This window comes from Acipenser ruthenus, chromosome 1, assembly GCF_902713425.1.
Source record: "Acipenser ruthenus chromosome 1, fAciRut3.2 maternal haplotype, whole genome shotgun sequence".
Classification (NCBI taxonomy): Eukaryota; Metazoa; Chordata; class Actinopteri; order Acipenseriformes; family Acipenseridae; genus Acipenser; species Acipenser ruthenus.
This window is the reverse complement of record NC_081189.1, coordinates 15938151-15950913: the sequence shown is the minus strand read 5'-3', so window position 1 is coordinate 15950913 and position 12763 is coordinate 15938151. Positions and strand designations below refer to the sequence as shown.

At 37.0% G+C, this 12763-nt stretch overlaps 1 protein-coding gene across 1 annotated transcript in view; it reads right to left on the bottom strand.

The window, feature by feature from the left end:
• The window catches only part of LOC117964705 (A disintegrin and metalloproteinase with thrombospondin motifs 6), an 83479-nt gene extending 76857 nt beyond the window's left edge, over nucleotides 1-6622 (bottom strand). The window contains exons 1-3 of the mRNA XM_059011599.1: nucleotides 6147-6622; nucleotides 1058-1455; nucleotides 116-480 (exon numbers count right to left, since the gene is read on the bottom strand). Of these exons, the coding sequence (XP_058867582.1) occupies nucleotides 116-480; nucleotides 1058-1154 (462 nt within the window). The 5' untranslated portion in view covers nucleotides 1155-1455; nucleotides 6147-6622. The remainder of the gene's footprint in view (nucleotides 1-115; nucleotides 481-1057; nucleotides 1456-6146) is intronic.
• Between the last annotated feature and the right edge of the window lie 6141 nt (nucleotides 6623-12763).

Sequence of the window (12763 nt, the reverse complement as noted above, 5' to 3'; positions counted from 1 at the left end):
AAAAAAGTTTAGTCACAAACATATTTTCTATCTATACTGTGTCAAAGAGGATAAATAGTACAAACAGAAATGTTACAATACACAGATATTCATATGACTAAAAAAATCTACTCACCAAACCATTACAGTTGCTCAGTGCCACTGCTGTTGTGCTCCGTTGATCTTGTAGGTATCCAATGTAATGACAATTATCTATAAAATCGTGTCTCCACTCTGGTCCATCTCTAGCCCAATATTCTACAATAAAATGTTTGGACACTAAATGAGTGTTCAGTGTCAGGTTTAAATGAAAGTGCCTTCCGTAGGCAGAGAGTTTATAAAACAGCCTGGATTCTGCAAGGTCTTGGTCGATGGGGTCCACACTCCTCCTTCGTCGCAAGTGTCTGTTGTGTTTCACAGTATAACTCATCAAGTCCCCGTTCTGATCCACTCTCACCGGGACTGTCAGCTGGTAGTGCTCAAGGTATGAAAGGAACTCCTCTTTGTGATCACAAGGTGAGCCCATCAAAGAAGTAGGCGTGAAAGAAAAAACAGGACGTGACAAGTACTAGTAACATTAGTCAAATCCACTTCATCCACAAGCTTTCACTCATGAAAATCACACACAGACGACTTCACCTAATTACTCTAATAGAAACAGGTTTCTACTAAATAAAAAAAATAGACAATGATGAGTTTCAACAATCATTTCGGAACTTATTGATTGTACCTTTTCTGATAACAGAAATTACAAACATTACTTCAGCTTGTTTTACCTACTATTTCAAACCCAGTGCATAAAGAGTATTTCTTTAACAATGAAAGACATTTTACTCGTGGCAACCAAACATTCCTTCACTTTCCTTAAATGTCCTTCTGATAAGGAACTGTAATTATTTATATCAATTTGAATTACTTCGGGAGTACAGGCTTGTATGCTAGGTGGAGCTCATAAGGCTTTTGTATTGAACAGGTTTCTGGGGAATTATCTAGGTGAAGGTGCAATCTGTTGAAAGCACATTGTCACATTGGCCATGCACACAATGAAAAAACAGACATGCTGGCAATACAAGCCTACCTTGGGAACTGTGTGAATGTCTGTTGTCGCTATGAAATTCAGAAGCAGCCATGACTAGGCTCAACATCCAAGTCAACATCTTCCACAAAATTTCCATAATGTAGAGAAGTTCTGACTTGGGCGAGGGAGGCTACCGGTGGGCTAAACACATTCCTTTACTCCAGTATAGCACCATAACAAGTCCAGCTATTATTTTCTTTTTTTGTTACTCCTGAACTTGGTCCACGTGCCCAGTTTCTTTTTTAGATTAGACTTTTGCTAAAGGGTTCTGTTTCCTTCTGTGTCTGGATTCATTTCCTTGCTATGTGCAGCAGAAATGGTTCAGCAAAACAATTTAACGTAATTCCACTGCAGCTGAGCTACATTGGAGGTTTGTCCTGGATTATCCATGTGTGTACCTGAAAGAATGACAAGACAGTATTATCTGAATATGCACGTCTCAACATTTATATATTGCTACACATAATTAATTATACGGTTTTGGAACAGGTCAGCAAACAAGAACATTATATACCTAATAATCCATTTACACAATTAAATGTATAATGAATGTAATAACACATTTTTAACATGTATTTTTGCTCAACATAAAACATGACAAAAACAAAGGGGAAAACATAAGGCTTCTGTTTTCAGCAGCTGCAAAACTAGTTGCACTTTTCAACAAACAGCCCACTAGCACATTTTCCAATAACAAGTTGACTCTTGTTATAGGGGTTTGGAGTTTTAATGAGCTAGTGGCTTGCCAGACACAATGCAACCTCCCGGTAGCGTTTTTGGTAATATATGCAGTCTTGCATTGTTGCTTCATATGATCAGAACTCTACTGCCGGGCAGATATTACATACAGGAAGGGTGCACAGTAGTTTTTGTGCCATGGTAAAGCACATTTTAGACAGTAGAAGAGAGTGTGTTAATCAAATCAACTCCCCTGGGTCAAAGTCCCGAGTTACCACTTCTAGTCCTAACAACAAACTGACAAAGTTAAAAAGAGGTTGTGCAGAAATTTCTGCCTGCGCCTCCAGTAACTGCAACATCTGGCGTTGACAACCGGTCATTTCACTAGGAGTGTGTAGATGACGCCAAGTGTGCGACTAATAAAGATATTTAAATTAGGGTTTTGAATAAATTACATTTCAAAAGTTAAGCATTGGATTGTCATTCCATAAAAATACGAGTCATTGTTGAGTTGGTTAATTAATACATATTGTTAGGGTCCATAAAAAAAAGTTGTTTATGTAATTTACCTAGGAGTAAAATAAGTCATGGATTCATATATTTAAGATATTTTGGACCACTTCTAGTTTGGTTATCACGAAGCAAATCATAATAATACAATAAAAAAAGAACCTCACAAATGTTACCCTATGATAAGCAGAGTTGCCTTATATCGGTTTCACTGCTGTGTTGTTGGACGACTGCCAGGTTTTTCAAGCTATCCCTTTTATTACCAAAATGCAATTAAGTTGGTTTCTTAAAATTCCAACATGAAAACTGAAACTATTATAATAGAGTTATGCATTATACATTTCACCACTTTCCGCATATCTGTGCTTTTGCAAATAAAGACTTTTGCTGGGACAGAATGCAAAGCTGCATAACTAGAGAGCCTATCAAAAATGGGTTTCCACGCCAAACTTACGTGCTGTCAGTGGTGGACTTTTTTTTTAGCTCGTCAAACACCTTCTGATAAATCTTAACAGCCGGTGTCAGAAAGTGCATTTGGATGCTAAAGTGATAAAGGGGAGAGGTAAAATGAAAAAGGGAAGAGGTTGGCAAAAATCAATAAACATTTCATTTGACTGATTGTTACAAAGTCTATGCTGATCATCTAGCAGTCATAACGGCGGTAACGTGATCACTTGGGGTGTTAATCGATTACAGTTTAAACGTTAGCAAAGTGTCAAACGTTTCTGGTTTTGCTTAATCGTTTAAACTTTGTCAAAAATGTGCAGGTCAAATATTAAGAACAAGGGAGTGTCTGAAAATAACGGCAACTGAGAGGGTTTTTTTTTTGTCTACTTCCTATCTTTGTCATGTGGCATCAAACACTGGATATTCACGTCCCAATTTCCAGCATGTTTTTACTCACGTGACTAGCAATGTCATATTTGGGAGCTCGAAAGCGAAGCCTATGGGCATATTTCGATAAAAAGGGAGCCCAAAAACCGAAATGTAGGCTGTGCTCTTACAGTGGCAATACAGGAACAATGTTAAAGCACATGAAAATAAAGTATCATGTACATACAATGTCTGCTTCTACTACTGGTGCTGGATCTAGTGTGGAGGAGGTGGGGCCCAGACAAACAACAACCCGAGCGTATGTGCTAGGAAATGCGACAGTACTCGGGCTGAAAACATAACCGGATAGATTAGCGATTTCGATTTTAGCACTGTTTCAATAATTAGACGGCATAACATTTCTGTAATAATGCAATTATAATGCTCGCCCTCTAATCAATACCGACCATTATCGTACCGCCGATGCGATTATTTTTTTCAGATTACTTAACTGTTAATATACATTTATTTATTTACTGTACATGGCTTATGATTTTTGGTGTTTTTACGCAACTTTTAGACTCTCCTTTAAGAACTCAACTGATACCTGTTAAGACATTCGTGTCTCATTTAATTTAATGTTATTATTATTATTATTATTATTATTATTATTATTATTATTATTATTTATTTATTTATTTATTTATTTATTTATTTATTTCATCAGAAGAGACAAGCCTCCGTTATAATTAAACTCCTATCTCTATAACCACAGTACTATCAATGACAGGTGACGTAGTCTGAGCACTGGTTTTAATTGGAGGAGCAACTCATACACTCCCGCCCCCGGCTGAAGCACTACTGTGTGCTCGATTATGAATGAAGTGTTTCATAATGGAAATTGCATAATTCGGTTTCGTATTCAATTTTCTGAACAAGATTTTAAAAAGTGACCATGAAAAAAAAAAAGCAATCCATCATAACGGTAGGACAAATTACATATGCCTATTGCATTGTGACACCGTAAGGGTCAGTAAAGTGAGATAGACAATCCGTCCTGTATCTGCCCTAACCGTTTATCCGCCATGATCAACCTCTTTAGCAACATTAGTTTATTACTGAACAGAGAATATTAGTTCAGATACTCAAAGTTTTCGTACACTGTATTGTATTATATGTGCTCCATGCGCTGCCATTGAGTAGTGTCACGTGATAGTAATTGTTATAGCTGTGTATAATAGTATTTAAAACAGGTTTCATTCATCCGACTTTTTACATATCCGGCCTTACTCTGGTCCCACCGCAGTCCCGATATGCGAGGGATGACTGTATTATGATACCACTTCCTTTAACTGGGAACACCTCTAGTAAGTGTTGTTTTTTCTGCTAGTGTTTGTTGGAAGTTGTATTTATATTATTTTTGCCCTTCCCCACCAGTGTTTGCTTATTTTCCCCAGCCCCGGTAAAGTCACTTTATTTTCGCCTGTACTATAATTATTTTGTTGGTATTTTGTTTAGCAAATTAAGTCTGTATTTATAGGGTGTGGTCGATTTTTGTCTCCCTTTCTCCTACAGTAACAACTTCGTTGAGAAAATATTTTATGCAAAGTATGTTAGTGAGGTGGTCTTGAAATCGAAATGCGATATCAATGTTGTATACAGTGCATTTTTAAACATACGCAGGCAGTGTGTAACAGTTAAGTATATTAGAATTAACTATGATGGGCTACTGTTTTCTTTTCTCAGTTGGCTAGTGGAGAAAATGCGTTTAACAACCGAATTGGGGTAAAGCTGTTTAGACTGCACTTGTAGAGATCTCTTGATTTACCCCCTACTATGCACTGGATTTCCCTGATCTACGCACCACGTTACTGGATCCTCAGCTAACGCACTATCCTTGCACTACTGCACTACTATTATGTCATTGTAGATATAATCTCATGTAATCCTTGTTGCATCCTATTTCATATTGTGTTTTAGAAGTATTATTTGCACTTACTATAAACTATACTGTATTTAAATATGAATCTTGCACTGTAACCCTGTACTGCCCTGTTGCACCTGCAAGTCGCCCTGAATAATAATAATCATAATAACAATAATAATATGAAAAGTGTTGTCAGTGCAGATACAGTAATAAGATTCTACTGCTGTTGATGTATCTATCCGCTCTAAGTCTGTCTATTATAATTACAAAAAAGTACAAAAAAATCCAACTGTGATGTTATATAACCTATACTATTTTTTTAAACCTATTGGACTGTGATTTTAAATTAATATCAAGACATACAAAAAAGATCATCCATTCCGCTAAAACAGTATACTAAATACTACTAGACTGTAGATGGTACATCTTGCTGTGATCTTCAGAAATTGTCTGGGTTTAGTTTAGTTAACATCCAGCAGTCTAAATCCAGACAGCAGCGCTAACTCTATTTGGATAAAACGCGTGTGACCCAGACAGTTGGCAACTAGCCCAAATGCATTACACCGGCAGCTCAATAAAAACAAGAGCCTCTTCAGTACAATATAAGAAATTGGGTTTTGATTTTAACACAGCTCAGCAGCAGACCCCGCGTTTAAATTAATTAAAGTTGGATAAGGGAGAAAAAAGAATTAACTTCTTTATTCATTCTCACTTCTAATTACGGTCTGCAACGTTTTTTTTAGCAGCAATCAAATCCCAAGTGACCACAAGTAAATGAAAAACACACGCGCACATCTAGATGATTAGCCCATTAAAAGTTTAACATATCCTAAACTGCACTGTAATCGCACTGTATCAATAAAACAGCTTTAGCAGATCTGATGTGGAAACTGCGTGTCATCAGTCTGATTTAGCGATACAACTTTCAAGTCGCAAAGTTGTTTTATTATTTAAATACAACTCATCTTTTAAACGTATCCAGTTCACCCTGCATGACTTTTAACGTTAACAGTCATAATAGCATGCACTAAAACGACTACACTGTTAAAATATATGGTGCATTATAAAAACGTACAAGGAGGCAATCACAAAAGCACACAGAACTAGAAGACAAGCTTACAGCCAGATCGGTATTGTTAAACCAAGTAAAGCGATAGTTACCGTTTTCATCCTCATTGTCAGGAGCTGCGCTGTATAGACCGCAGACAATAGAGTTGCCTGCACAGAAGTCCCGTACACATTCACTGCATTCGCTTTTCTTTTCCCTTTCTTCTTAAATCTATAAGAACTATCTTCTTGCCGACAAAAGGAATTTTGCAGTTTCCCCGCTACTGTATTTGTAAAAAGGGCTCTTTACTGCAGCATCGGACCTGGCAGTAAGTGTAATTCCATCAATTCACTCATGAAACAAGTCTGCTAATTTGATTTATTTCCCCACTATGAGTTAACTTTTTAAATTAAATATATAAGTATATATATATATTTTAAAAATCGTAGGGTTGTGTTATTTATTTATTTATTGTTGTTGTTATTTTTTGTTTTGCGAAAAGAAACACAACTTGCATATTAAAGTACACTGTAAGAAAGCATGCAAGGAAGCAAAGTTGTGTCCCCTTGATCACAGCACCCGGCCTATAGCCAAGTTTTAGAGCTGGCAGCCTACTCTGGGAGGTTCGGGCTGACGTCAGTGTGTGCAGATGTGCCTCCGCTTAAAAGTAAACTGTGCGCATGTTCCAGTGGAGAATCACGTGAAGGGGGAGGGAGTCGGGGTACAATCGGGGTAAAAAAAATCATTCAGCAAGGATTAGGCTAGTAGTGTTCTTGGCTTTAAAGTTGCATGAAAGTCACAGAGATTCGTTCATCCCTCGCCTCCTAGTTCAGATGCATTTATAAAAAATAACCTCACTAAAAGCAGAACAATGTCATTGACTCGACTTATTACTACTTATTACCGTTTGTCTGAAATACGTTTACAAAGTAAAATTTAATTTATAATACTGGTTTTCATTGCGAAAGATTTACTTGTTGTGTGATATTCCTTTCAATTATACGCGGGCTATGTTAATTACTATATATATATTTTATGAATGATCAACTACATAAGTGGCTGGTAATGTGGTAAATGGGAGTGGGACACCCGTAGAAACTGGAAATTAAGTGACACACACATGCGATGAAAACTGAAAACTGACTCAAATCAGTGCTATACCATTGAGTCACCCACTGTATACTTTCATTTGTTACAGTAAACTTCATGTAAAGTGCCAGTCGTTAATATTGATGCGTATGTTGCGAATTAAATAAAATATTCACTTTTACGTGATAAAATGTATTGACTGTAACCGTGTGTACAGCGAACAATCACTGAACATAATACAATTATACATTGTATCATTTATTGGTCACGATGGACACGACCCCTGTTTCCTGATCACAGCATATTGCTTCATCTTCAAATACAACATTTCCAGCTGCTGTGTCTTTCAAAGATGATTTTATTTTCCGTGTCATTTTTCCATCCCACGCCGGACGTTGTAGGTGTAATTCCTGTGATTGATCTACAAAGCACTTGGCCGAAGAACAATGATTTAGAATGCCATGGTTATGTTCCATTAGTTTTGGGGGATTAGACGGGCAATACAACAGTCGACAGAGTCATAAATCAGGACTGCCTTCTGGGTGTCTGGCTTTCTGACACCTAAATACACCACGTTGTTGTTGGTACTTTATCAACTTTTTAAAAATAAACGAATAAACAAATATACCTTATAATTGGGTTTACTATTGCCTCAGCAGGTGGAAAAAACATTTAAAACGATCTGAATTATTCTTATATATATATATATATATATATATATATATATATATATATATATATATATATATATATAAACGTTTGGAATATATTATAATAAAAAGTTTTGTGTGGCATGGTTCACACTCTTCTCCTGGGTAATAGTAAGCGCAGAATCTGCCTGTAAAGTTACTTATGGTGTCTAGAATAAAATGTCTTGTTCAAGGTACGCCACCCTGTGGTGACACTGAACTACATTGCAATTATTATGAAGAATATCTACAGGACTGGTTGCAACTCTGTAAAATAAATATCGGTAACAGGACCATCCGTCTTCGTTAAAACGATTAATGTCTCATAGTGTTTGATGCCCGTTGAGGTGATTCAATTTGTTGGAGACTAGTAGCACATCTTTGAGAGGCATGTTTGACACACTCATCATGCAATTCTGCAGGCAGTGACATCAGTAGAACAACTGAAAGGTTAAGATCCCTGTCTCAGAGGAGGATTGAAATCTTTTGTAAATATGATCTTTAACCTACACCCATAGGCTTATTTTACAATCACCATAAATGATCCCTTTGCTGCCGATATTGACGATGGCTTACCATTCCTAACCATAACTCCCACAGTACTACTCACCCACTTTTTTTTACACTGATTAATTATTTATTAAAAAGTGTATAATCAAAGAAACACAAATTGACAAAACAAATTCAACATATTCACACACTCTCACACACTGTGTTTGTATGTTTTTTTGCAATATAATTATTGTTTTACACACAATTGTACAATTAACCAAATAAAACATTTATTGAGAATTCAACTCCTCTCTACAGATTATTTTGTATTTACAGCGGTAGCAGCAGATGTATGGATGATGTTAAAAGCTCAGTGACAATCCAGTTACCTTCCTATTCTTAAAAACATTCCAGCGTGACAGGCTCCAAATGACCTCCTGTCTTGAAACAGATGTATACTTTCATAATCCACAGGGGGTTACGTGGAATTATAGTTGAGTGTACATACAGACATAACAAGACACTGTAGCATCCACAAGTTAATCTATTATTATTGTATGGGGCTTTATTGTTACCAGCGTGACAGTGGTTTGAGTTCTGTATTTCCTTGAAAACCAAGACCTATTGTTTGGTTTCTAGTACAGATTTCAAAGATCCCTTGGGCTCACATGGTTGCAAACCTTAACAGTTTAATACATCTGTAGACAGCTATTGCTAAATAATGTATTATTACTAGATAGTACTAAAAGCTACCTCATTGATGTAGCTAGACTACATTCCTTTCTCTTGTAATCTAATTACATTTTTGTTGCAACAGCAAAATAAACACACACTTGTAATTCACTTGTACAATTGTTACATGGGAAAGAAAAACAGATTTGATCCGCATCAACAGGTACATTAACTCAGATACATGATCACAGTCTAGTAAATAGACCATGATGTTTCTTGCCTTTTGTTACCTTAATTTGGCAACAGGTAATAGCACAGTGGTTTAAAACATAACATAAAACAAACCACCTGTAATTTCAAAGGTTTTGTCCCTTATCTCAAAGTTTATTCATAAACCTAGCTGTTGTGTTTTTAAGATCTTATCAAGTTCTTTTAAAAATATTGTTCACAGTTACCATGGGACATTATAGCCTTTAATCCTACCTATTTTTGAAGCACAGACTTTCAACTTTGATAAATAGTTGGTGCTAACAGATTTATGCCATACATTTTTGAATTGGACAATATGGTAATTCATAATATCTAACGCTTTCATCATACGCTTTAAGTATGTACACTGGCATCAATTCCACATCCTGTTTTGGACCATTTATTTATGTATTTTTAAATCACATTAGATAAGCAGATTTAAAAGCTGATATTGCATAACACAAAACCGGTTCCCATGATATTTGCATGTAACACCAGAAAAAGAAAAATGAAAATTTCTAGGGGGATTAAAAAACATTTGGAAAATAACTGAAACATTGCAAACCACTTTATTACCTAGTATTTCAACATGGATTTTGCTCTGGAATTTACAGCCGAGTTCACAATCTTGGGAAGAACGCGTTGCTCCTAATCTGACAGTTCCTTCATGCCCGATAACCTCTTAGTAGTGGTACATGACTTATATCTTATTGGCTAGACAGGTTAGGAGACCTATCATACTTTAGAAACCGTGATTGGTCACAATATAATCCTACAGACTATGATAATCTATTAAAACAGACAATCCTACAAAAGCATGACACTCACCAAAGTAATTTAGCATACAACAGTTAGGTTGTAACATGGTACTTGGGTATAAAATTCCATCCATTATCATTAACCGCTTACTCCTTTACAGGGTCGCGGTGAGCCGGAGCCTAACCCGGCATACACAGGGTGCAAGGCGAGACTACACCCTGGATGGGATGCCAGTCCATCGCAGGGCACCACACATACAGAGAGCAATTTAGAATGACCAATCAACCTGGACAGCATGTCTTTGGACTGTGGGAGGAAACCAGAGTACCCAGAGAAAACCCACGCTAACACGGGGAAAACATGCAAACTCCACACAGACAGTACCCAAGGCCGGATTCGAACCTAGGACCCTGGCGCTGTGAGGCAGCAGCGCTAACCACTACGCCACCGTGCCGTCCGGGTATAAAATTGTCATGAAAAATGAAGTTCAATACAAGAAGCACAATACATTGACTAACAAGTTCTGCTAATAAACCCAGCTTGAATACTAAAAAAAACTTGACGACTAAAAAAAATCTTAACCAGTAACCCGTAGTACCACAAATAGAAGACATGCTATATTCAAGGGTGCACCTACGGTATGCGTAGAGAGTTGACAGATCAACCAAAAGCATTAAAAAACAATAGTAATGCAAATATAAACACATGTACAGATCTGTTTTTGTACAAAGGCCTGCGTTGTACAAGAACACTTCTGTATCTGATGTACTGTATGGACTGAAGCACCCCCCCCCCCCCCCCCCCGAAGGAAGGGGAATATATTTAAACCAGACCCATCGCATTGCAACAGACATTCCTATCCAGTTGTCTATTGTTTTGCTGCTGTAAGCAGTGTTGTAAAAAAAATGTTTTTAAATGTACGGTAGCTCATATCAGATTATAAGAATTCTGTCCTTAAGACCACACACCAGGTGTATTCAGGTTCTCAAGGCCTAACTTCTCTTTCAATTCTACCACTTTTTTTTTTTTTTTTTTTTTTAAAGAGCTCTTTCAGGCCATTTTAGCTCTCCCACCCTCTCCATACCTTTTTGTATTACCATGTCTAAAAGTCTCTTAATCACAACCCTGGTACCTCTATATTTATTTGTTTATTGCATTTATATAGCGCTTTAGTGCTAATCCATTCAGGGCCTTGAAAGTTAACAACAAAATCTTAAAATCAATTCTACACTGCACAGGATGCCAGCGTAAAGAGGGCAAAACAGGGATAAAATGTTCATTTTTCCTGGTTTTATGTCAGAATTCTAGCGGTGGTATTCTGAACAAGCTGCAATCAGAATACCATACGTTTTCGACACCAGAAAAAAAAGTTAATTACAATAATCAATTCTAGATTAAACAAAGGCATGCATACAGAAATAATTGGTGTTAAGTTTGGCTATATTTCTCAAATGGTAAAAAGATACTTTAGTAACTTCCCTAATATGAGTCTCAAATGAGAGAACAGGATCAAAGATGGCCCCCAAACTCTTAATTTCTAGTTTAAGTTTTGATGAGAGACTGCAAGGTTCAATCGCATGTAATCGCACATTTCCGTTCAGTTGGTTCTGTGAGCCCACTAGCATAACCTCTGTTTTATCTGAATTCAACATAGAAAATTCTGTGACATCCAATGCTTGATGTCTGTAAGGCAAGTAGCTAATAACACACAGGCAGAAGAAATTCTTGGATTTAGGGACAAATATAGCTGGGTATCATCAGCACGGCAATGGAAGTTCACTCCGTGTCTGCGGATAATGTCACCTAATGGTAGCATATATAATGAAAACAACAAGGGACCTAGAATGGAGCCCTGTGGAACACCACAGACAACTTCTGATAATGTCGATTTAACCTCCTCAATAGAGACTAACTGAAACATATCAGACAGATAAGATTTGAACCAGGATAGGACAAGGCCAGACAGTCCCACTGTGCTTTCAAGATGATTCAGTAGACTCCTCTACAGCAGGGGTCTCCAATCCTGGTCCTGGTGGGCCGGTGTCCCTCCTGGTTTTTGGTCCAACTGTACCCTAAATTACTTAATTGGACCAATTAAGTGCTTATTAGAAGATCAATTGGTCCAATAAATTACAGTCTACAGTATCAAAGGCAGCACTGAGATCAAGAAGAATTAATACTGATGGAAAGCCAGAGTCAGAGCTTGTCAGCAGATCATTCACATCTCTGACAAGGGCTGTCTCGGTGCTATGTGCAGCACGAAAACCAGACTGAAACTTCTCGAATATACCATAAAGAGTTGAAGTGAAACCTGGGGGGGAAATAAACATACAGTAAGAGAGACTGACCTGAAAGTGCCTGGAAAAAGCTTTCTTTCATTCAAAGCCAGAGAAAAAGTATGCACAATATGTATATTAGGTACCCGTACTGCATACGAGTATTGCGTGCCATCTGTGTTAATGGGGCACATTTTCATAAAGCTTTTGTGAATTGTCTAACTTCATTATAAAGGCAATCCTGCAAAATCTATAGATCTTGTTTTTATGGCAACAACTGACTGTTTGACGCAAACAATGAAATAATGAAAAGAAAAAAGATTTTGACTTGCAATAATTCCTTATTTTGTATCTAATTTCGTAATACTGTATGTTTTTACTGTTGCATTTTAAACAATCAATGCAGAGATGGACGCTGGGCTGCGACGAGTGTCTCAGTAACGATTATCAGAAACTATAAACACTATATTACATGAGCCATAGTCACAGATTGTGCGTTATTAA